A 27,432-nucleotide genomic window follows, 5' to 3' on the forward strand; every position below is an offset into this window, starting at 1 on the left:
AGAGGGTCACTGGGATCAGGATGGAAAACTGAATGAGTTAACGCAGAGGTCACTGGGGACTGTGGGAGAGGGGACAGTTGTGGGAGGATGAGGATGTCTGAAGTCCTGGAAAAAATCGCATGGATTATTCTTTCAAAATGTTGATTTCAAGCAAAAGGAGAGAGATTAGGGGCTGCCTAGGAGCTGGAGGATGATATACAGTCAAGAGAATATTTGATTTCAGTAAGAAAGACTAAACCATATTTATAGGCTGAGAGAAATACCCCACAGAGTAAGGGAAAAAAAGATAAAGAAAGGAGATAATCATTAGAACCAAGTTTCTGAAGTGTTTAGGTAGATCAGAATCCCAACCATTAGGGGTAACGACTGGACATGAACCTAGAGAAGGCGTCACATCCTGCATCGGAAAGAAGGTGGTAGTCTAGCAGGAGACAGAAGGACATAGGGTGGGGAGGCAGGGATTAGGAGTCAATTTCACATCCCCATGACTTCTGTTTATTGATAAAGCAGGAGGTGGGTTGTCTCCTGGGAGTTTGGTGGGGAAGGTGTATGATGTTAGGTAAGGGTCTTGTAAAGATCCTCTGAAACAGTCATAAGGAGAAAGGGGAGAATTGGCAAACTAAAGACAGCACTAGGACCTCTCATCTGGCATTGAAAGTCCAGATAAAGCTGACTTTTGCTTGGCACAACTGGCCACCCAGCATGGATGCGAACGTTACCTGTGAGACAGATCTGGGAATGAGGTTCCCAGTCATGGTGTGGACATGGCTGCTAAGGAATCAAGCACACAACTAACAGAGTGGTCTAGGCTGGATGCTGGGAAGGGGAAGGTAGTCTGGGAAGGCTTAGGGGATCAAGGAGCAGGTGTTTTGGGAGAAGGATAAGCATTCTACTTCGCCAATTTCCTCTTACGCCTTGGATGAGAAGCCTGAAAGACTCTATTTGCTGCAGCAAGTGTAACTGATAGAACACCAAAATAGTGATAAAACAGAGAGAAAACTCATTATTTTAAAATTCTTTTAATTCTATTCTTAAAAGACACAAATAATTTAATTCAACCCCAGAAGCCCTTTTAAATTCCAAGACTGAAAACAAAATTATGGTTAAATGTTTAATTAATGTTTATTATAGCTAGTATGTTAGTCTTAGAAAGGTCAAATTTATGATACAATGAAGTGATATTTTTCACATTCTGTGGCTCTATTTTATAGCACATTGGAGCTCACAGTATAATAAATATCTTCTATTATTCTGTAAGATTCTTGTATGCAAAGCTTTGTAGGGCTGAGATAATATTGAATTGCAAGTCAAATGAGCTGGCATGAACCTTAGGCAAGTCACTTTATCTTTCAGGACTCAGCTTTCAGACTGGTGAAATGCAGGAGAGGGATAAATCTCCAAGTTTCCTTCCAGGCTAAAAACAACATGAGCATAATTTAATACTTTAAATTACTATTAGAATTGATATGGTTACCACTTTTCTTTTATGATATATTTTTGGTCCCAACTATAAGTTCTTGCACCTCAGTCCTAAATCAGGAAAACAAACCCCAATGATAACACCATCTCTATGGGAAATAAAATCCATTTTAGTACAGTTTAATTTACATCCCAATTTCTCGATTCTCTGCCTACATTTAATCCTTGGAGGGCTCATATCCAAAAATTCAGACACTTGTCTACCATCTTGTGATCGTGGATCTTGAGGACGCTCCATGTTGTATTACCTCCAGCATCCAAGCCCCTGATTTCAGTGGGTGGATGCTCTGCAGAAACCCCTGCACAACTTAACTTAGATTTGCCATTGACAGTAATATCAGAAAATACCTAGTAAGCACCTATTAGAAGGCCTGCAATATAGAGGGGACTCCTTAGAGTGTGCCTGATACAGCACCATGTGTGGGAAATACTCAAAATGCAGCATTATTTCTGTTTCCATTCAGATGCTTCTCCTGTCACTGGATGAAAAGTATTGTCAGCGTCCATGGCTCCCTCTTGGGTTACAGAGGATCTAATGGTCACATGAAGTCACAAAAACATTCTTGATCCAGAATTAAATTGTCCAGTTCCAAGATTAATCACCTCTTCCCTTTTTATTCAGAAGATCACATCTTTCATTCCTTAGATTTTAGAAGATCAGTCCACAGATGGGAGGGAAAAGGGGAGGAGGGGTCAAGGAAAGGACAGCAGAGTTCTCATCACACTGGTCACTGACACTGTCCCAAGCAAACGTGGCAGGTGGTTAATGCTGACTCTTGCCCTCCTGCCAGTTTCGATGCCATGATTTTGAGCTGAACTTTTTGTCAAAAAAAGAAAAAAATCCCCTGATGTGGGTCAAACACATTTTCCTCTGACTGGTCCAATCTCTTCCACCCATCAGGTTCCCATTTATTATAGTTCCACTGTACTGTTTTGGGGGTCCCCCCAACTCTGGCGGGAACCCTGATGGACAGAAAAATCTTAGGCAGGATGCCAGTGAAAATAACCCTATGCCACTAGCCAACGATTTCTTAAATAGGGCACATAAAAGATTGATAGGGCACATATATCATTAGGATATCACAGCTGAAAAATGTTGCTTCCACATTAACTACAATAAGGAAAATAATCTAGAACATCATATTTTTCTTGAACCCATCAGAAAGCAGGGGGCACAGAGCAATAAAGTAACATGAGACTTAAAGAACGAGATGGCTCCAAGAAGAGAAGCAATGTGCGGACTGGCTTACCTGAGGCTGAGCACCTGAGAAAGACAGGGCCACTTATAGGAGTGGAGAAGGTTGCAACCAAAACTCTCCTCCCCTGGGCGAGAGGCAGACAGCTCTCTCCCACATGGTACCACCCAGACACAAGCCAGGGTTTGTCTGCTTTGAGGAGGAGGACAGGATCACTGAGTAGGTTCTAGCCCCAAGGCCCAGGGACATAGGTCCAGCCTGATTGAGGCTGAGGCTGCGCCATGAAAGCAGAATGCCTCTTCTGCTGCCAGACTGGCAAGTATCTAGTGAGATTCTACTTCAGGGGAAGGAATAAGAGTGGCAAGTCTCTCCCAGAGGCACAGGTTCACAGAGAAAGCCTAAGGCCTGGCCCTGCCATAAACAAAGTAGTGACACTAGTTGCCAAAAACTGGAAACAGCCAGTGAATGGATAAACAATGATAAAACATGATGGAATACTACTCACAATTTAAAAAAAACAAACTAGTAATACATATAATAATATGGCCAGATCTCAAATGCATTATGCTAAATTAAAAGCCAGACTCAAAAGGCCACATACTGTATGATTATATTTACATGACATTTTAGAATAGGCAAAGCTATAGGAACAGAGATTTGTCCCCAAAGGCTGGAGGTAGATGAGGGGCTGGCTACAAAGGTCATGAAGGATTTCTGAAGGGGGAGGGAACAGTTCTGGGATGTGGTGGTGGTGACATCACGCATTTATCAAAACTTATAGAACAGTAAACTTAAAAGGGTGACTTTACTGTACATAACTTGAAGATATTTAAAATTTTTTAAAAACAGAATTTCATTAAAATTAAGATGTTTCTTTCATCAAAAGACACCATTAAGAGAATAAAGAAAGAAGTCACAGATGGGAATAAATAAAAAGAAATAGAACTTGCCTCCAGAATATATAAAGGGCATACAAATGAATAAGAAAGAAAACAACCCAAAATAAAAAAATAGGTGAAAGACTTGAGTGGACTTTTCACAAAACAGGATATTCAAATGGACAATATACATATGAAAAGCTGCTCAATACCTTTATTCTAAATGCAAATGGAAACCATAATAGGTACTGGTGCACATCCACCAAATCAGCTAAAATTAAAGATTGGCAATACCAACGTGTGGATATGGATCAACTGAAACCGGCTACAAATTTCTATAACCACTTTAAAAAACTATTTGGCAGTACTTACTGAAGCTAAACACACCTGAGTCTTATAATCCGGCAATTCAACAATCAATTATTTATTTAATAGAAATGAGTGCCAGAGGACCCAAATAAATGCAATCAGAAATGAAAGAGGAGAAATAACAACTGACACCACAGAAATACAAGGATTGTAAGAAAATATTATGAACTATTTGACAACAAATGGGACAATTTGGACAAAATAGCTAAATTCCTAGATACATAAATCTTCCAAAACTGAATCAAGAAGAAACAGAAAATCTGAACAGACAGATTATAACTAATAAAATTAAAGTGGTAATAAAAAAACTCCCAACAAACAGAAGCTCTGGACTGGATGGCTTCACAGGTGAATTTTGCCAAGCATTCCAAGAACTAACATCTATCCTCAAACCATTCCAAAAAATTCTAGAGGAAGGAAGACTCACAAGCTCATTTTATGAGGCTAACATTGTCCTAATTCCAAAACCAGATAAAGACACTAGAAAGAAAGAAAATATTAGCAAACTCAAATTCAGCAATACATTAAAAATATCATACACAATGACCAAGTGGGATTTATTCTTGGAATAAAGTTTTGTACAATATCCACAAATCAATTACCATGGTATACCTCATAAACAAAATCTAGGATAAAAACCATGTGATCAATATCAACAGATGGAGCAAAGCTTCTGACAAAATCTAGCACCTATTTGTAATCAAAACTCTCATCAAAGTGGTAATAGAGGGAACATACCTCAACATAATAAAGACTATATATGACAAACCTATAGCAAATCCCTTAAGATCAGGATAAGACAGGGATGCCCACTTTCACCACTCCCTTTTTAACATAGTACTGAATGGTCTAGCACAACAATCAGACAAGAAGAAGAAATAAAAGGCATCCAAATTGGAAAGGAAGAAATAAAACTGTCATTATTTGCAGATGACATGATTCTGTATCTAGAGAACCCTGAAGATTCCACCAAAATCTACTAGAATTGATAAATTAATTCAGTAAATTAACAGGATAAAAAATAAATATTCAGAAATTGATTGTATTTTTATACACCAACATGAACTATCAGAAAGGAAAACTAAGAAAACAATCCCGTTTACAATTGCATCAAAAGATATCTAGGAATAAATTTAACTAAAAAGGTAAAAGACCTGCAGTCAGAAAATTATAAGATACTGAAAAAAAATTTTAAATGCAAATAAATGGAAACATATACTATTCTTATTGACAGAAAGAATTAACATCATTAAAATGTTTGTACTCTCCAAAACAATCTACAGACTCAACACAATTCCTATCAAAATACCAATGGCATATTTCACAAACTACAATAGATAAATGTAAAGATTTATATAGAACTACAAAAGACCCAGAATAACCTCAGCAATCTCGAGAAAGAAGAAATAAGTTGGATGTATCACACTACTTGATGTCAAACTATTACAAGGCCATAGTAATCAAAACAGCATGGTACTGACATAAAGACAGACACATAGATCAATGAAAAAGAATAGAGAACCCAGATTTAGACCCTCATCCATATGGTCAGTTAATAGTTGACAAAAAAGTCAAGAATACACGATGGGGTAAAGACAATCTGTTCAATAAATAATATTGGAGAGATAGATGCAAAAAAATGAAACTAGACCACTTTCTGACATCATATATGAGAATAAACTCAGAATATATTAAAGAGTTAAATGTAAAAATTGATACCATAAAAATCCTAGAAGAAAACATAGGCAGTAAAATCTGACAGTTTTCTTAGCAGTATTTTTTTCTGATGTATCTTTTCAGGCAAGGGAGACGAAAAAACAAACAAAAAAAGAGACTACACCACACTAAAAAGTTGTTGCACAACAAAGGAAACCATCAACAAAATAAAAAACAACCCATTGAATGGAATACACATTTGCCAATCTTACATCTGATAAAGAGTTAATATCCAAAATTTATAAAAACCGCATACAACTCAACACTAAAAAAACCAAACAACTCAATTTTAAAATGGGCAGAGAATCTGAGCAGGAACTTTTCCAAAAAGACCAATAGACCCATGAAAAGATGTTCAACATCACTAATTATCAGAGAAATGCAAATTAAAACCAAAATGAGATATCATCTCACACCTGTCAGAATGGTTACCATCAATAAATCAACAAGCAACAAGTGTTGGTGAGGATGTGGATAAAAGGGAACCCTTGTACACTGTTGGTGGAAACGCAGATTGATGCAGCCACTATGGAAAATCGTATAGCATGTCCTCAAAAAATTAAAAATAGAAATGTCTTATGACCCTGAAATTTTACTTCTAGGACTATATTTGAAGAAACCCAAAACACTAATTTGAAAGAATATATGTGCCCCTATGTTCATTGCAACATTATTTACAATAGCCAAGCTATGGAAGCAACCCTAGTGCCCATAAATAAATGAGTGGATAAAAAAGTTCCATTTACACAATGGAACACTATTCAGCCATAAAAAAGGAGGAAACTTTAGTTTTGGGAACAGCATGGATGGACCTGGAAAGTAGTATGTTAAGTTACATAAGTCAGTCAGAGAAAGACAAAGGTCATATGATTTCACTTATATGAGGAATCTAAAGAACAAAATAAATGAACAAACAAAACTGAAACCGACTCATAGACACAGAGAAAAGAATTATCGTTGCCAGAGGGAGTCTGGGGTACCAGGTAAAGGAGGTGAAAGGATTAAGAAGTACAGATCGGTAGTTACAAAATAGTCACAAGGATATAAAGTACAGAATAGGGACTATAGTCAATAATATTATGAAAACTATGTATGGTGCCAAGAGGATATTGGAAATATCAGGAGGAAAACTTTATGTAAAGTATATACCTAACCACTATGCTATACACCTAAAAGTAATACAAAAGAATATTAAATGTAAACTGTAATTGAAGAATAAAAAGAAATAAAAATAAATTTTAAAATAAAGAAATGAGTGCATATGTCCACCATAAGACACGTATGAGAATGTATATAACACCATTACCATTATAGTAGAAACCTGGAAATAACACAAATTTTCATTAACAAGAGAACATATAAATTGTGGTATATATATATATATATATATATATATATATACACACACACACACAATGAAATACTACCAAGCAATAAAAAAATAATAATTACAACATGCAATAAAGGTGAAACTTATAGATATGATGAGCAAAAGAAGTACAAAAGAGGGTATACACTGTATTATTTGATTTATATGAAATTCATGAGTAAGTAAAACTAATTTATGATGATGAATTCAGAATCGTGGTTATGAGTTGGGGTAGTATATACTAAAAAAGAGGCATGAGGGAGCCTCCTGACCTGCCAGAAATGCTCTATATACCTTCGTCTCAGTGATTTTCCATGGGGTAATATATATTTCTAAAACATTCAATATGCACTTATGTTCTCTGCACTTTATGGCATTTATGTTTACCTCAATGCAATACAATAAAAAGAAAATATCACCTACAGTATAGCTCAAGAGCTAATGATAATATGTGCAAAATGAATACCAACAGGCAAGGAGTATATAAGGACATGTCTTGGCCCTGACTCCTATGTGATTTTTATCAGCCACAGATGGAGGGAAAAAAACATACATTGGTTCTGTAGGTCATGGTAGATGAGACTTGATGCAGCTTATATTCCTTTTAGGACCCAAGCTTATGCAATGGCAACAGAAATATCTTTTTGTTAAAAAAAAAAAAAGTGCAAGCATTTTTCCTCTAGTGTTTTAAAATATGGATATTTGTTTTTCTGTGCTATTAATTTCTATATGTAACATCTACCAGGTTATTTTCTTTTATCAAGAAAATAAAATTTCTTGTTGTGCCATCATTCTCCCATGTCATTGATCAATAAATCAAGATTTGTGTGCTTTACTGTGTGCAAGCTATACCTTGATACACAATTTCTTTTTAATGGCCCTGGAAGCCACATGCACGTGAGGCCTCCAGGACTTATGCACCTATAAGCAGTCTGGAGAACACAGTCCCAACACAGCAGCCTGTCTCATTTCCTCACACAGCAGCCACTCTTGTTTTCAGCTCCACCACTGAAGCAGCTCCTCTGTATTTCCCTGGAAGCATCAGACACCAGTTCTCAAGCCTCCAACTACAGGGGCAACCCGCTGAACTCTCCAGGTGGTCCTGCAGGCCCCTCACTGGGTCTGAAGAGGAAGAAAGCCCCATCTCCTCACCCGTTCATTTGGTTAAGGACTCACAGCCCAACAAGCTCTCCCCAACATATCTCTTCACAGATCCTCTTTCCTCTTCATAGCTTGACCTTCTTTATTACATCTTTAATGTGAATGAGAGGTTCACGAGTCTTTGAAACAATATCAGCATTTACTGTACGATTACGCTCCGCATTTTTATCTAGCACCTGATTCTGGTTGTACAGCCTTTATGGTTCGGTGTTTGCTATCTCCCAATCAAGAGTTCAAGATTAACCTCCTGTTGTAGTAAGTCAGGTCAAACCATATGAAATTGTTGATTGCAGATTATTTTGATCTAAAAGTGCAATTTCATATTGTTTGAACTAATAATTTTATTCAAAATAGGCTTTTTAGAGAAATTGAACTTGAGTTGGATTTGAACAAAAGGGAAATGCGGATTATTAAATGAATTCCCAGGCAAACATTGAAATGCCTTCTGCAAAGCATCTCACCTTGGCTTTCAGATCAGCACACAATTCCTGTTGTTTTTTTCTGTCCCTAGCCAATGCGCTCTCCATTTCATGTGTTGCACAGGCTTCAGCAAGGGTCAACACAGCCTTCTGTGTAAAATCTCTCCTATTCTTGTTCCAATTTGTTATCAGGATCCTTCGCTGCTCCCTAGCAAAGCGATATTGATCACAAAATTTCTCATGTTCAACCTGAAAAGATAACAGTGTAATAATAACATTACACTTATAACAAAAGTGAGCCTATGCCTTATGTCATTGTTACAAAAATGAATAAAATGAATTATAACAACTAATTTTTAAAACTGGGGACAAACATCTTAATAGTTAATACACAACCAGGACCAGGTTCCAGTCCCATGTTCTGAGCTTGTGGTGACTGAGGACTAACCGGTGACTGAGAACCAGTTGTTTAACATTTGTCAGTCCAAAGCTTCCTCATGTAAGACAGAGTCAGACCAAGAGGCCCTAAAATAACTTCCACTTCTACGTGGCAATGAATCTGTGAGCAGAAAGTGTTATTTCTCCTATGTATAATTCCAAAAATACTCCATCTTTAAATCAGTTTTGATATTTGAACAACTTCAGTTTGACATGTGCTAATAAACAAAAAATTGTTACGATAATCCTGAAAACTCAGTGTGCTCTTGATTATTAAAACTTTTTGATGTTAAGATGTTTAAACTTGAAGTAATTATAGCAATGACAGCAGCCCTTCCCATCCTGCACCCCTGAGGGGCATGGCATTCTCACATCAGTACCAGCAGTTCCTGTTGGCATGAATCCCAACCAGGAGACAGCTCGGTCTTCGGGGGGAGGAACAGGAATGGAGATAAAAAAATCTCTGCAGGTGATTCTGAAATGCTCATTATAGAAAGGCGTGTCTCCTGAAAGGGAGAGTTGCTGACCTACATAATTCTTTATTTTGCCACTATAGACCATGTCTCTGAATTTGATACATTACTTCACCTCTAAATGGTGTGAAAAGAAGAAGGTAGCATGCAGGATAAGGTTGGCCCTACCTAAAGTAATAATTTAGTATGGTTAATGAGGTGCATGATGAAACAGGCTACGGCTTCACTTAAACCAAACATCAGCTGCTAAAATCCGTTCTGTAAACTTTTTTGCTTTGTTCCCAAAAGCCAAAAATATGCTTAAAACCTCTCAAACATTAAGAAAGGAAGCCTACACCATGCAGAAATGCATACTAATCAACCCAATGTACGAAGTAAATGCAAAAATCTTATTATGTAAATAGTAGGCAAATATAAAGTCTACAAAGATAAAAATGACAGCTGGTCACAGAAGCAACTAGATTCAACAGGGAATAAAAAGAAAAATCTAATTTAATAAACTAAGACTTTTAAAAAATTCTGGAGAGAATTATTTATTATATAACATGTTTTTTATATAACAGGTATCTTCTGTTTATAGAGCACAACTAAAACAAATCACTATTGGGTGGCAGGGTACAGGAGAAGGCAGATGATGGTTATACCAGCTGTGTGGCCCTTGCTTCAATTTTTTTCATCTGTAAAATAAGTATAAAAATGGTACTTCTCTCATCTACTGTTACATATGTTACAGGAGTTTACACAGGACTGACATAAGGTAAATTCTATATACATGCTAGTATTACGGTCACTTGCTTAATTTAAACAATTACAAAAATGCAGATTATGTGATAATATTTTATAGAATGACCCATTTAAAAGTTAAGAGTCTATGCATGTTTGTTTACATATACATTTTAAGATGAGTTATTATGAAATTAATTGGCGTCATGGTAACTTTTGTTTTCTTGTCTTGTCAGCTGAAGAATGAAACAATAATTTTCCAGGCCCTTCTCAGGGAAATTTAAGCTGTGACTCTGAATATAAAGTACTTGTGTTTCAGACCCATTTAGAGGGACCAAGCAGAGTTGCTGTGGTGGGGATGGTATAGGTAAGAGCCAGCACCCAACACAACTGTTGGTTTCCTCATGACTAGAAGGACTGAGGTATGGCTGCTCTGTGGACGAAGGAGCAGGCATTCCACTTTCAGGCAAGACACAGAGATGAAGAAACCTCTGTTGGTGGGCAGGTGAATGTACAGACACCTGGAGGCCACATACTAGCACAGCAACCACGGTGAAGACCTCTGGGGCAAGTAAGCACAGAAGAATAAACATTGCCAGAGGGGTCGCCCACCTTCTTATGGGCCATACAGACTTGAAAAATGACAAACTTTCAAACTATAACCTTAATATTTTCTAGAATGTAGGAAAAACTAAATTTTAGAGCACCATTTAAACACACACACACACACACACACACACACACACACATATATATATATATATTTTTTTTTTTTACTTAATTATGGACCATGAAAACAGTTTAACTTTCTAGTACTCACCAAAGCACGCCTAGATTTGTGAGGAAAATATCTTTGTAACATGTCCAGATACAGAGTCCTTCTGCCACAAATATCTCCAGGATACTGATCCAAAACAGCCTGGTAAATCCAATGATCTTCTTCATTTAATTGGAAGTTTCTGGAAGGAACAAAAATGTCACAACATATTGTTAAGCAATCATGAAGTTTGAGGAATCTCAAACTGTTCAAACTACTAGCAAGTGATAATGATTACATTAAATGAAGTTTTTTTTAACATACTAGCTAAATTAAATGTCTGCTATTGAAAAGTTTCTAAATTTGAATACAATTGGATTTTTCAATTCTTTATTTAGTCTTGCCATGATTTCCAGGCATAATTTGAAGAAGTTTGACAATGAGACACAGTATTGTTAAAATATTTATTCTATCTTACCTATATTTTAAAAATAATTACCAATTAATGAAATTTTTAAAATATGGAAAATGAATTTTTAAAAATGCAAATTAAAAAGAAATTTTGCTTATTCAACAAAGTTTCTATTTCTAGACTGGAGGAAAATACAAACGTAGACAGTTAAATGAGCTAATTACATGAAGAAAACTAAGGCCTGAGGAATGTACTTCATTTAAAGTTTGACCTTAAAATCAAGCCTGAACTTACTTTTTCTTTACCTTCTAAACATCTCACTTTGGGTGGGATAAGAGTACACAATGATAGTGAAAAAATAACCAATGAAATTAAATTTTAAATCATTAAAGAAATCATTTGTAAAAAGGATCCCCTCAAGTCACCTTACCCATAACATGTCCACCATGTTCCAAAATGTCTTTTTCACTTCAGAACACTCTTAGCCACTGCCCTGGTTTGTGTTCCTATGTAAAGTTCACTTGACCTTTGAACAACACAGGGCACCTATATGGCACAGTCAAAAATATAGGTATAGCTTTTGACTCTGCAATCAGCTTTTCCCATTGGCAGGTTCAACCAACTGAGGAGCCAATACACTATTTTTTATCTGACTGCTGGAAATACATGGTTGGGAAACCATAGTTGGGAATGTGAAAATACTGTTGCAGTTCGTTGAATCCACAGACACAAAACTGCAGATTGGAAGAACCGACTGTATTTATTGAAAATATCCTCATATAAGTGGACCTATGCAGTTCAATCCCCTGTTGTTTCGAGGGTCAACTGTATTAGCAAAGCCCTATGTAGAGTGAAAAGGCTGCAATATCAGCTTGAACTCTAAACTGAATTAATGTGTCTTTATTATTCTGAGATTATTTGCATATTATTACTCTTGTTAAATAACTTGGAATAATCAAATACAGATGTAATCAGAGGGAATATTATTAGTAGCAAATAATTCCTTGATCCAAGATGAAGACTTGCTATTGTTTATTTCTATTATATCAATGATCTTCTACTTTAAAGTTAACTGTACAGTTCAAAAAATTTTTTCAGATGCCTTCTATGCACTTAAAAGATATTTGACAACTTAAAACAATAAAAAACTCTTTAAATCTGTGATACTAATGGGAATTCCACTGTCTTCACACAAGTTCAACTAGTCTGTAAAGCATTTCATTATCCTGGTAAATAGCAAGAAAGAAAAAATTCTTCCTCAAACAAGATTATCTCTAACAGCTCCATAATGGGAAGAAAAAGAGGGTTAGAGGTATTCTACCAGGAAGAAGGATACCCTATAGTTCCTCAGTATGACATAATCTGTTCCAAAGAAAGAATTCGAGTTCATTCATTGAACACCGTGAGTGTTTTGTTCTGTCAGTTAGGCATGTATTGACAGTCAAAGGCTTCTGCAAATAAAGCGTTTCAAATAGGGGTGTTAAGCCTGGGAAAAGGCTTGCCTGAGTGTACTTGGCATTTAAAACATGCTTAAGTCTTCAAGGACAATATCTTTGGTCCTCTCTCAAGAAACTCATTTTCATTATGACAAATTTTAGTAAGAGTTAGCCACATAAATTGTCTATTACTATACCACAGCTACAACAATGAAAAGACCTACAGTCCATGCCTTCATAAATGTTTTTAAACTGTCTCTATAAGCAAAGAATCTTTAACATGGTTTGAATTTCCACCATTATTTGATTACAAACGTAGGTGGGTGGATGTGGGAATGTTTGTTGGGGAAGAGGAAGTGACAGGATCTAAGTTCAATATTTTTTTTGTTCTTTTAAATTGTCATTCATCTATATAACAGATGCTGTTGAAGCCATGACCCATCACCTTTATTAACTAAAATTTCCATTACCAAGATGCTGATAATACAGAGATGCACCTTCATTCTGTGGAGCATTGCTCTGAGCCAACTGGGAACTACCTCATGCAAGAGGCTACTCTCCTACACACTTTCTAGGGCTATCCACAACCAATGATTGATTAGCTGATGTGGGGGTACAAAAGGCCACCCCACTTGCTTTAAGATAGATCCAATTATGTGATACCATTTGTGCTGCAGAGTTGCACTGTGGGAGCAAACTGCAGCTCCTTCCCACTGAGCTCTTCTCTTTGCACAGACATTCTCCCCTGCTCCATCTTGCCTCCCCTACCACCCTCCTCTGGAGAGCGTTGTCCAACAAGTCACTTGTTACAATCACGGTCTCAGCATTGCTTCTACTGGACCTGACTTAAGATAATCTATAAGCAATCCTACCCATAATTTTCTAAAATAGTTTAAATCCTTTGGTAAATGAAGAAGTACTTCTAAGCTAATTGCTTTGATGGTCCCTCATATTGAATGGTGGTGTAAGATTTTTCTCAAAGAGAAAGTGCAAATAGCAAACATTTATAAAAATGCTTTTCAGATAAAAGCACACATTAAGCAATATCTGTTGCTATTAATAAATAAAGCAGCAGGAGGATTTGTGGCACTCAGTGCCTTTTTATACAATACATTGCATGAATGTATTAATTTGGTGCCATTTTATGACAACACTAAAACCACTTTAATGTATGAAATGATAATATAACATTAAAACCAAATATTTCAAACCAAATATGTCATGAACAATGATCACATTTATTTTGCTCTTCTTATTGATTTTAGAAACCTCATGTTTCAACAGCTTTTCCCAATTACCACAATTATACAAATTATCAGTCATTTCTCTAGTATACATGGAATAAAAACATCTTAGAAGAAACAATATATAAACGCTCACAATATTATTATTTTTAGAGTATTTATAGCAGTTTCCGCAGCCGCAGGCTTACATCTCGAGGCAAACATTCACATCGGCAATGCTAATGGCACAGACATACATCTCCATTAGGATGTTGTTTGCGAGAGAGGAACTCCCCCCACTGTAATATGTACTGAGTCTTCTGAATGGCAAAACTCTAACACAATAGCCTCTTCTAAGCAGTCATTTCTTACTCAGTCTCTAAAGTAAAATTAAATTTACTATATATCCATTTCTAAATTCAAATCTGGACATTTATCTTTCCTAATCAAACCTTTATCTTTCAATTGTACAGAAAAAAATCTATGCAAAATAGCTTAGCTATATAAAATAATGAGGATTAGCTTTTACCTTCTGAAGTTCTTTTCTTTTTTTTTTATTTAACTGCTTTCTTGGTGATAATGATGACAGAATGAGCTAAATTACAGATATTGAAAAATATTCTGATCACTTATCTCCCTTCTGAATTTGGAAAAAATGACTATAATTTTAAGGAAAAATTTTAAAAAGACTTTAAAATTACCTTAAAGTTTTGCAAGTTTTTACATATCTTTATACAAAAGATCTTTGGCAGGACTCTGCAATTTTTATTTTTTTGGTCCATCCAAATTTTCTAATTTAAATTGTTTTGAAATTTTTATCTTTAAAATAGCACACTGAGATTTTACAGTTTCCAGATTTATCGGGCACTTCTAACACTTCCGGGAATTTCAGCCTGCAGAAGTATGAGATATTTACCACTCAATCTCTACCCACCATCACCTGCCTCTCAATAACGAAGTCCACTGTTATCATTTCATCACGATTTCCCAGGATGTGAGATAAAACAGGTAATTCAGAAAAAGAAGACCACTGGGCTGTGAGAATTCATCCAGACTAAGGCCGACTGTCTCCCTGATTTTACCTATTTGAAACATTCCCAAAATCCGAAACTGATTTAGGATTAATTTAGCTACCACTTTTCTCAGTAGTCATGTTTAAACCATTTCCCGATGATCTAGTTCCATGACATAAGATTTATTTTGCGGGGGGGGGGCACCCAATGGTGACAAATAAAATACATAAGAGTGACAGGTATTTTAACAACAAAAACAAGTCTATAAAAGAAACATTGCGTTTACAAACTGGCTGAAAATTGTTTTACATTTTCTCAGCGTGAAGGAGTTTTCCAGCCAAATGGTAATTAGCATTTCCCGAAGCTAGCTGACGCAGTTATCAGCATCTGCAACTGCCTCAAGGTTGGAAAACAACCAGTGAATCTGGTCTAAAGAGAAACTCTTCTCTCTTCAAGTGTAATGCTGTCAGGGGACACCTACTGCTCCTCCACTAAGACGCATGATTGCAGTGAGCCACTGGTAGGTTAATACGATTAAAGATAGCTCTGACACGATCTGCTTGTTTGGCTGCATTGGGACTAACCTAGAAAATATAACTTGACTTTACCTTTCAACATCATCTTTTCAAATCAGACCCATCCAAATACCAAATCTAATCAGCCTGGTTCCTGAAACTGTCTTCTCGTCTACCCACCAGCCCACCACAGGTCCACTGTCCAAACACAAATCTATCTTTGATTTTAAGCCTGGGTTGCAGGGAGCTTTAGACTCACACCCAGCCTTAGACTCATTTCTTACCAACAGAACCTGCACGTTGGGTTTTGTTTGGGTGTGTACACTGTCTTCCTATGACATCAATTCCCACCTAGCAGTTCTCACCTCTGGGGTTCCCGGGCCCTGCCCCATCTGGCTGTGCAGGTGGGGGTTGACCGCCAGAATAAAGCAGGCTCTCAGGAATGGGATAAAAATTAATTGAATTGAAAATTCAACAAAGTGGCTCTGAGGACGAAGCCAGATCTTGTACAAGCATACAAAGCCCCTTTTTTCTGACGGGTGACAGGGAAATGAAAATATGACAGGGTTCCCAAGACAGCTCCACAATTTCCTACAGGGGGGCTTCGGGATGAGAAACAATTCAGAAGAGAAGGTTAAATGATTTATTTGGAAGCTGCAATTGTTATTTTTCATAGCAAGTATGTTGTTTTTACTTATATATTTTTAGAGTAGTTTGCGTAGAAAGGTCAATTTTTACTTAGAATGCGTATTTTTTGGAGGTGGAATGTGTATTTTGGGAATGATGGCAAGACTCCTAAACCACTTTTGTCCCTAAATTCATCCACCACTAACTTTAAGAGGCAATATAATTCCTAGTAGAAGTTTTGAGATAATATGATCAAGATAAAAGAGCCTGATAAAAGCAAAAAATAATGACTCCATTACCCTCTATGCTAGGCTTTAAATAATTTTTATTCCTTATAAAAAGTATAAGGAAAAGGTAATTGTAGAAGACATTGCCCCTACTCCTGCTCTTGTCTACCAGAATTCTGGTTTTATTCAAATCTACCTTCCTCCATAGGCCCCCACTTCAGGGAAAGTTAGCTCCATCCGCAGCCATGGGAGTGAATCTTGACTAATATTAAGCTATTTGCAAACGTTCATTCACAGGCTTTCTGTTCCTCTGGCCAGTGTTTGGGGTAAGCATGGACAAAAGACCCAGTTCTGGTCAATGAAATGTGAAAAGTCTTCTGAGGAAAATATTTCCTAGCTCTTAAGACAAGTTACAAGAAAGAAAAGGTCCCTTTCTGCTTCTGAGTGCTGTGACATGGAACAGTTGTATGGCAGGAAGTCATTTAACCTGCAGGAAGACAGGGCAAGAGAATGCAGAAAACCAGACTTCACTCTACTTGGACTTGAAATCCCCTTATTGTTTAAGTTGCTTTCACTTGAGTTGGATATTCCCTTTCTTACAAAGGTAACATATTTGATAGCTAAGTGAAGGACAGAAAAATGACTTTTTAAAAATGTAGCATCCCACCCTGGCCAGTGTGGCTCAATTGTTTGGAGCATCCTTCCATAACTAAGAGGTTGCAGGCTCAGTTCCCTGTTGGGGCACATACCTAGGTTGTGGGTTCAGTCCCTGGTTGTGGCGCATATGAGAGGCAACCAAATCGTTTCTCTCTCACATCAATGTTTCTCTCTCTCTCTAAAAGCATTGAAAAAAATGTCCTTAGGTAAGGATACAAAAAAAAAAAAAAAAAAGGAGCATCCTAATATTGCTTTGGAAGGAAATCATTATGAAGCATGTAGAGACTAAAGAGATGCAGACCCAATGTGGCCAGAGACCAGCATCTACAGTAACTCTCCTTAGCTGACTGGGAATAGATAGGTGCTCAAAACTGAGGGCCATTTTTAGGACAAAAAAATAAACGAACTTAAACTAAACAAAAGCCACTCACTCTTAAATGAACAGAATAAGTAAAGACAAGATCATCTAAAAACACATTATTTGTTCTATTTAATAAAGCATTTTAAAACTTTCTATTGAGCCAAAATATGCCTCTATGTTACCCTATTTCATTTTTCATTTTTGGAGAGTAAGAACATTAAATTGTAGTAAAGTTGACCTGAATAAAGTTACTTTAAATAGACCTTATGACTCAGTTTTCCATGTTCAAAAGGGAGAATGATAAAAATGGTCTACTTCTTTGGAATAGCATGAGTAAACAATTAACCATCATGAGGGCTTCTAAAATTTTAATTACCACATAAAAATACTATAATGTCACCTTAAACCTACCAGAAATCATTAAGAAGTTATAAGAACGAATTAGAAGAGTGATGGTACTCTTTCTCAGTTTGTTATTTTTTTAGACATTAATAATGTTCAACTTTATGTTCTTTTATAGGCACTAATATGGCAAATAAACATAAATCTGTGAGTATGGTGATTATAATTTCTTACATTACTTGTTCTCCATAGTCTCAGTTTTAATGATAGGGTTTCCTCAAAGGATTATATTTACCCACAATTGAACTTCAAGGTACAAGGAGTAAAAAAAACTTAAGAAGAATCAATTTGAAGTATAAAATAGGTGTTCTAATTCCTCTCCTATCACAATTTGACAATCTTGTCCATAGAAGTTTTAATCTTGTTTTTGCTTATCGCTACACAGATTTTATTATTTTAATAACAAATTCTATTTGTATTACCTAGGTTAAAAAAAAGTCAATTGTCTTTGATACAAATCCATCAAACTGCTATGTTTCCATTTTCTCCAATCTGATTTACTCAAGATTAATTTGATTTCACACCCAGTGAAAAACAGAAAGCTTTCACAGATGACTCTCACTCCTTCATCCTGTAAAACCCAGATTTTTCAGTCTCCTAAAGTATTAAAAATGTAACCTCATGCGTCATCACACTGTGTAGTTCCTAGTGGAAACAATTACAGCAAGAAGGCAGGTGTGGGTTGCAGCCATACTCACAAAAAAAAAAGAAAAAGAAAAAAGTAAAAAAGGCTGTTGACCTAGAAATGTATAGCCACTATACTTAGATATACTTTTTACAAATACATTTAAACAAACATAACACATAGGTAAGATAGAGACTGTTATTAACTAAGCAAAGACAAACTCTAAGACTAATTTTGAGGAAAACCTATAGGAAATCAACCCATTGTTTTCACTTGATAAAATGCATTCTACCATAGCCAAAAGAATTTAAAATACATTGTTTTCCCACATCAAGCCAAAAGTAGATTAAACAATCAAAATATGGCTTTTGGATCAAAAGTCATAAAGTAATTAAGTTTTGAATGATGTATTTATTTTAAAAGAAAGCTATTAATATACATGGCAAAAAATAAGATCATAGTCTACAACTATCCCTGCCTCTACACAGACACAAATATAAATTCCAAGGTCAGATTGGACAACCCCTGCTGGAATATTCAAGGAGAAAATGTGAGTAGGAGTGACCCTAAATATTGCATGAGTGGGTCATATAACCATTGTGACTAAGTGAACACATTGGTGTTCAAATAATTATGCTCTTGTTTCTCAGTACTTCTCCTCTTATTAACCACCCTTAACATACAACCAGTCCAGACCAGAAACATAGAACCTGAGACTGGACTGAAACTTTCCCAAAGTCTGAAACTACATTCTCAGAGAAAAATGCCGCTTTGTAATTAAAGCTCCAAAGTTTTAACTTGTTGTGGGTTCACCAAGTAAGCAAATACCAGTTACTTATTATGCTCCTTTCCCTCTTTATTTTGCATTCATCAAGCAACAGTTGAACGCGTATTTGTTTAATCAAATATTTTTAAATAAAATTATGAGAGGCCACTCACTGTCCCTTGAGTACTGGCTTCTGATGCTGGCTTTTATCTATTTCATCTTTTATCTTTTTCACCTTTTTGCCAATTTTGTTGGCAAAAATTTCACATGAGGACAGTGATGCTGCACAGCTATGTTACATAGATAAATATTGGAAAAGAGAAAGAGAATATGAACACGACACATGAGCAATATCATGTGGTGCTATTCACACATGATAGCAAAATCCAATGCCCTAATCTACATGCCTAAAAGACGAACCAGATGATAGTCTGTTGGTGAGAGTACAAATTGTTTCTACTTTCCTAGAAAGCAATATGGTTAAACCTACTTTTAATACATTATATTTCAATAAATACATCATTGAAAATACTTATTGTACTTTGTGACTTTCAACAGTCTCAAAATTCTTAAAATTTTCCATGCCCTTTCACTTACAAATTCTATTTCTAGGAATTTATCTTAAAAGAGTAGTTATGGGATTACTCAAAATACAGTGACAGAGTTATTTGTTCCAAGGCTTTTAAACGAATATCAAAATATATAATAAATAACTGTGCAAAATCAGGAGATGGATGGCTTGAATTTTTATGATTCAACCATATATTTCAATCCTATGCGTATAATAAAAATATGTTGTAAAAGAATATAGTCCATTATTGGTATATAAAAATGCAACTAATTTCTGGATATTCATTTTATATCCTGCTACTTTACTGAATTAATTTATCAGTTCTAGTAGTTTTTTAGTGGAATCTTTAGTGTTCTCTATATATATACAGCACAATGTCATCTACTCATCTATATGATTAATTTATCCAAATGTTAGAAAATTAAAGCCACAATCTCATTTCAGTCTAAAATAAGCAATTAAACTTGTCATTGTTACTAATGAAATACACCCTAAGAGAATCTAAAGTTTCACAAACATATTGCATAAAGAAATAGGCTCAACTGTAGCCAAAAAGTTTTTAAAAATATGTTTTAGTAAAAGACAATATCCTTTAAAACTATGCTGTCCAACATAGCAGCCACTAGCCACATAGTTAGCACTTGAAATGTGTTGTAAGGATAAAATGTAGACCAGCTTTCAAAGACTTTGTACGGAAAAAAGTAATATATCTCATTAACAAATTTAAAATATTGATGATTGAAAGTTGAAATTAAAATATTTTGGAGCTTCTGAATCAAAGAAATTAAAATAAATTTTATCTTTAAAAAATATGGTTACTTAAAATTTAAATGATCTATGTGGCTCATACCTGCAGCTCACATCATACTTCTAGTAAACAGCACTAATCTAGTAGTCCACCTCCTGGTACATGTAAATGCTTGGTGTGGTTTGATGTGAGGAAAAAGTTTTATATTCAGATGAGCAGCAGAAACTCATTCCTGCTCAGCTATCTACTAACTTAGAAACTTTAGGGGGATTGCTCACCTTCCTCTGAGGTTCAGTTTCTTCACCTGTAAAATAGTGCTTCTTAAATAGATACACTGAAGATTAAGATGATATGTACTTGGCATGTCATGTAATAGGCACTCATTAAATATTATTAAATATGAATGGTTTCCTCTTCACCCCTTAACTGAGATTTTTTTTTAAATGTATTTTTGCTTTACAAAATAGAAAGAGCATGTGTGCCAAAATTATTTATAAATTTACCACCTGGAGATAACTATTGTTATTGTTTATTTGGGTGGATAAGCTTCCAGTCTTTCTTCTGTGGTTATATAGATGTATATGCAACACTTTCAGAGGGAAGGTAAAAAAGGAAATCCATGTTATATAAACTATTTTGCAGCCTGATTTTTAATTGCATAGCAACTTATTGCAACTATGTATGTCATTAAAAATTCTTTAATATAGACTGGCTCGTGTGGCTCAGTGGATTGAGTGATGGCCTGCGAACCAGAGTTACCAGTTCGATTCCCAGTCAGGGCACATGCCTAGGTTGCAGGCCAGGTCCCCATTTGGGGCACGCAAGAGGCAAACACACATTGATGTTTCTTTCCCTCCTTCTCTCTCTCTTCCCCTCTCTCTAAAAATAAATAAGTAAAGTCTTTAAAAAAATTATTTAATATAATTAGCCTTGGCTGGTCTGGTCAGTGGATTAAGTGCTGGCCTGTGAACCAGAGTCGCCACTTTGATTCCCAGTCAGGGAACATGCCTGCGTTACGGGCCAGGTCCCTAGTTGGGTGTGCATCACATTGATGTTCCTCTCATTCTCTTTTTCCCTCCCTTTAAAAATAAATAAATAAAAACTCTTAAAAAATTCTTTAATATAATTATTATTGACAGTGCGATATTCCACTGTATGGATAACTTATAACTGATGAAGCTAATCTGTTGAACACCCTTGAAGCCACCAATTCATTTCACTTCTATAATTATTTCTTTTATTTCAAAAATGGCAAAGATTATTCAAATTTATAAAGATTTTTGATGACATGTCACCAGACTGTCTTCCAAAAGAGTTTATATACCAATGGTGTATTTTAAAAAATGCCAATTTCTCCTATATTTTTAACCTTAAATTTCTTTTATGTTTTACCAATTTTATAAGTAACAATCAGTATTTTTAAGTTTTTCATCACTTTGATGAATAGAGAGGTTTACATAAATTTCTGTCATTTGCATTTAGAATTACTACTATGTTCCACAGACTGCCACCATGACATCTATTGACCTCCCAGCATCGGCATCCCCAACTGCTACTGTTGTAGGTGAACCATCTCTGCTTATTCCTCCATGTGTGTACTAAATCTCATTACTGGGTTATTCTCATCAACATCAAACATACTGATATTTCTCCCATTTTAACCCAAACAAAGGAAAAAAACAACAACAAAGTCTGGCCCTACTTTCTTGCTCTCCTTCACAAAAGGATATTTCAAAAGAGTTGTCTGTTCTCATTGTTTTCCTTCCATTCGCTCAAATCCAACTATGGCATTTGTTCCCACATCTTCAAAGCAAATTTTACCAATAACCTCCACCTGGACCCACAGCCCCATCAGCCCTATTTTATTTGACTTGGTTGCATTTATTCAGTTAATGACCCTTCCTCAACTCATACTGCTGACCACTTTCCCTTCACGTGCCTCCCAGGATAACACACTCTCTTGGTTTACTTCATATCTCACACCCCTTTTCTCAGTGACCTTTGTTGGTTACCCCTCTTCTTGCTGATGCTGTAATGCTGGAGGACACAAAGTATTAGTCTTCCCTCTTCTCCTTTGTCTCTTCACCCACTGTTTTGATGATCACATCCAGTTTTTTGCTGATGACTCACAAATATGTACCTCCAGCTCAGATCTCTCTCCTGAATTCCAATCTCATATAACTGACTGTCTTTTCAAAATCTGTGCTTAGATTATCTGATAATATGTCACACCCACTATGTCCAAACTTGAACACCAGATCTTCTCCACAGCCAAGCCCTAATTTGCTGAGTCTTCCCCATCTCAGTTGATGGTAATTTTATCCCAATTGCTTGGTCCAAAAACTTTGGAGTATTCTTTTTCTTGCTCCCTTTTTGTCACTTACCTTATGAAATCTGTCAGCAGGTGCCTTTGGCTTTACCTTTCAAATATGTCTGAAACCTGACTATTTTCACATCACCTCTTCTTCCTGATCCCGATCACCATTACCTGTCATCTGGATTACTTTAATAACTTCCTAAGTGCTCAGTTGCTTTTGCCCATTCCTGCCTCCATCTTAAATGCAACTGCCAAAGTGATCCTGCTAAAACGTAAGTTAGGTCTCGTTATTCTGCACATTTCTCTCATACTTCTGTTTCCAATAGCTTCCCATAGCTAAAAGTTTTTGCAATGGCTGCAAGGTTCTAAATGTCCCACTCCCACACCATTATTTCTTTGACCACATCTTCTACTACTCTCCCCATCTATTGCTCTGTTCCTTCCACGTGCGCGTCTTGCCAGGCACATATCTACCTCTTTAAATACTGGCTCAAACATTTACACCCCAAATTTCCATAGCTCTCTCACTCCCACCATGATTTTACTTCAATATCACTTTCTCAGCCAGGCCTCTCCCAAACTTATATTCAAAATTGCATTCTGCCTCCTCACTCCTGTAACCTAAGCAACTTTTGTTTTAATCTTTATTTTTTCATAGCACTTTCACTTTCTAATACAGTATAGTGTATTATTTACTTAAATATCATGTTTATAGTTTGTTGTGTACCTCCAACTTGCTTCATGAGTACAGGGCTTTTTGTCTATATTACGCCAGTAGTTGCTCAATAAATATTTGTTGAAAATATGAATGATAAATTGCCTTTGTCTTCTTTTTTGTTCTGACAGTTCATCAACCATTTAATTTGTCTTTATATAGTAGATATTTTAATCTTCTGGGACTGACATTTGTCACTTTTCCCATTTGTAATTTAATTTTTACCCTTATTTGCCTTTAAAAATTCTTTGTGTTTAGAATATATATGTAATTCAAAAGGAATAATAAAAAGGGGATATATAATAAAAATTCTCCCTCTCACTCACCCCCCCCAGGCATCTAGCACCTTTCCACAGAGTCAATAAATGTTATCAATTTTTGCATATTCTTTTCAGACATATAAAAGCAAATATATGTGTATTTGTTTACATATGAGTACACATTTGATTTTTCCTGTTTTACACAATGCATACTGTGTGTTGTTTTGTTTGTTTAACCCTATATTACACCTTAACTCTAACCCTTGAAGATTATTCCACGTCAGTAAATATAATTATTCCCTTTTTTTTAATCTGGAGAATAATACATGGTGTGATTATATAATAGTCTATAAAACTAGTCCCTATTGATATTAAGATTCCTTAGTTGTTAGCTACTGTAGCAAATAACTAAAAATAAATCACTATATACATATTCAAGTAAATATGTATGATATGTTATTAAGATGTGAAAACTACTGAGACAAAGGGTATATGCTTTGTGATTTGATAAGTCCTACCAAAATGCTCTCTGTAGAAAAGTTACACCAATTAAGACTCCCTTCAGCAGAATATGAAATACCTCTTTTCTCACATCGTTTCACACATCTGTTAGGTTTAGTGACAGATGACATACATCACTCAAACTCTATAGGTATAAAGGAATCCATGACTATATATTATATGGTTTATGATATGATTGGAAGGGCCAGAGGGGCAATTTCCAGATCCCAGAAAGTGACAATGCCTCTTTTGTGACTATGAAAGGCCTCATCTACCCCTTGAGGAAGCTACAAATGCAGAGCATAATCAATGGAAGCAAAATGAATGTCTCACTTCCTGCCTCTTTCCCCCTTAATTTTCAATCCAAATCCTATGCAAGTATTTCTGACTGTCAGAACCAAAATCACATCCCTTGACGTGCCTATTAATGACAACATGATATCATTTACAAAATGTTTCCTATATGATAGTAATAGTCCTCTTTATCATTGTCTTACCCAACCCTCAAATTCTACTAGCTATTTATGCTTAGTTTTTATGTAAAACTAAGATTCATGTTAATTTTTAAAATCCTGTGAATAATTTTATTAAAATTACATTAAATTTATAGACTGAGGTGAAGATATCTACAATTATTGAATCTTCTGTTCTAAAATTAAGGTATTTTTAGGCTTATTCAAGTCTAATGTCCTTAAGAAACATTTTAAAGTTTCCTTCCTGGAACTACCAAAAGAAGATAGAAAAATCTCAAATAAACAACCTAGCCTTACATCTAAAAAACCTAGAAAAACAACAACAAAGAAAGCTCAGAGCAAGAGAAGGAAGGAAATAATCAAGGTCAGAGCAGAATTAAATGACAGAGACTAAAAAGAAAACAATTCAAAGGATCAATAAATCCAGGAGCTGGTTCTGTGCAAAGATAAACAAAATTGACAAACCACCAACCAGACTCATCAAGAAAAAAAGAGAGAGGGCCCAAATAAATACAATCAGAAATGAAAGAGGAAAAATAACAACTGATACCACAGAAATTGTAAGAAATTACCGTGAACAACTATATGTGAAGGAACTGGACAACCTGGGTGAAACGGATAAATTTCTAGAACATACAATCTTCCACAATAGAATCAGGAAGAAGCAAAAAACCTGAATAGACTAATAGCAGCTGGTGATATTGAAGCAGTAATCAATACCCTACTGACACTTAAAAACCCAGGACCAGAGGGCTTCACAGGCAAATTTTACCAAACATTCAAAGAAGAGCTAACACCTCCCTCAAACTATTCCACAAAAAATTTATGAAGAGGTTAGAATCTCAAACTCTTTTTATGAGGCCAGTATTATCCTAATCCCAAAACCAGTTAAAGACACAATGAAGAAAGAATATTACAGGTCAATATTTCTGATGAACATAGATGCTAAAATCCTCAACAGAATACTAGCAAACTGGATCCAGCGATACATTAAAAAGATCATATGCCATGATCAAGCAGGATTTATTACAGGGATGCAAAGACCATGCAATATTCGCAAATCAATAAATGTGATACATCACATAAACAAAAGGAAAGTCAAAATTCACATGATCGTATCAATAAATGATGAAAAAGCATTTGGTAAAATCCAGCACCCATTTATGATAAAAACACTCAGCAAAGTGGGAGTTGAGGGAGCATACCTGAACATGATAGAGGCCATATATGAAAAACTTACTGCCAACATCATATTCAGTGGGCAAAACCTAAAAGCTTTCCCCTTAAGATCAGGAACAAGACAAGAGTGTCTGCTTTCACTCAACATAGTACTGGAGGTCCTCGCCACAGTGATCAGACAAGATGAAGAAATAAAAGGCATCCAAATTGGAAAGGAGGAAGTACAACTGTCATTATTTGCAGATGACATGATAATGTGCATAGAAAACACTATAGGATCTACCAAAAAACTACTCAACCTAGTAAGTGAATTTGGCAAAGCAGGGGATACAAAGTTAACATTCAGAAATTGATGACATTTTTGTATACCCACCATGAACTATCAGAAATAGGAACTAAGAAAAAAATTCCATTTATTATAGCAACAAGAAAAGCAAAGTACTTAGGAAAAAAATTAACCAAAGAGGTAAATGACCTATACTCAGAAAACTAGAAAACACTGAAGAAAGAAACTGAGGAAGATATAAATAAATGGAATCATATACCCTATTCATGGATTGGAAGAATTAACATCATTAAAATCCATACTACCCAAAGCAATTTATAGATTCAATGCAATCCCTATTAAAATGCCAATGGTATATTTCACAGATCTAGAACAAATACTTCAAAAATTTATGTGGAACCAAAAAAGACCCCAAATAGCTACAACAATCTTGACAAAGAACAAACTTGGAGTGATCTGAATACCTGATCAAACTACACTACAAGGCCACTGTAATCAAAACAGTGTTGTACTGGCATAAGAACAGACTCATAGATCAATGGGACAGAATAGAGAGCCCAAAAATAAACCCATGTTTCTATGGTTAATTAATATTTTACAAAGGTGGCATAAGCCTATAATGGAATAAAGACAGTATCTCCAATAAATGATTTTGGTACGTGCAAAAAAATAAAACTAAACCACCAACTTATACCATACACCAGAATAAACTCAAAATACATAAAGGGCTTAAATATAAATTGTGACACCATAAAAAGTGCTGGAGGAAAACATAGGCAGTAAAATTTCAGATATCCTGTGTAGCAATATTTTTCCCAATATATCTCCTAGGGCAAGGGAAATAAAGGAAAAAATAACAAATGGGACTACATCAAATTAAAAAACTTCCACAGGGCTAAAGAAACCATCATCAAAATGAAAAGGGAACCAACAGTATGAGAGAACATATTTGCCAATGATACATCGGGCAAGGGTTTAATCTCCAAAATATATGAAGACCTCATACAACTCAACACCAGGAAGACAAACAATCCAATTATAAGTGGGCAAAGGACCTGAATAAAAAGTGGGCAGAGGACCTCTCCAAGGAGGGTATACAGATTTCCCACAGATATATGAAAACATGCTCAACATCACTAG

At 35.6% G+C, this 27,432-nt stretch overlaps 1 protein-coding gene across 1 annotated transcript in view; it reads right to left on the reverse strand.

Moving 5' to 3' along the window:
* Positions 1-27,432, reverse strand: part of CCDC148 (coiled-coil domain containing 148) — a 146,914-nt gene that overhangs the window by 110,442 nt on the left and 9,040 nt on the right. The window contains exons 4-5 of the mRNA XM_054562710.1: positions 11,042-11,180; positions 8,630-8,836 (exon numbers count right to left, since the gene is read on the reverse strand). Coding sequence (XP_054418685.1) covers positions 8,630-8,836; positions 11,042-11,180 — 346 coding nt within the window. The remainder of the gene's footprint in view (positions 1-8,629; positions 8,837-11,041; positions 11,181-27,432) is intronic.

This window comes from Pteronotus mesoamericanus, unplaced genomic scaffold (assembly GCF_021234165.1).
Source record: "Pteronotus mesoamericanus isolate MK-2021 breed Mesoamerican mustached bat unplaced genomic scaffold, CSHL_Meso_final scaffold_651, whole genome shotgun sequence".
Taxonomy (NCBI): domain Eukaryota; kingdom Metazoa; phylum Chordata; class Mammalia; order Chiroptera; family Mormoopidae; genus Pteronotus; species Pteronotus mesoamericanus.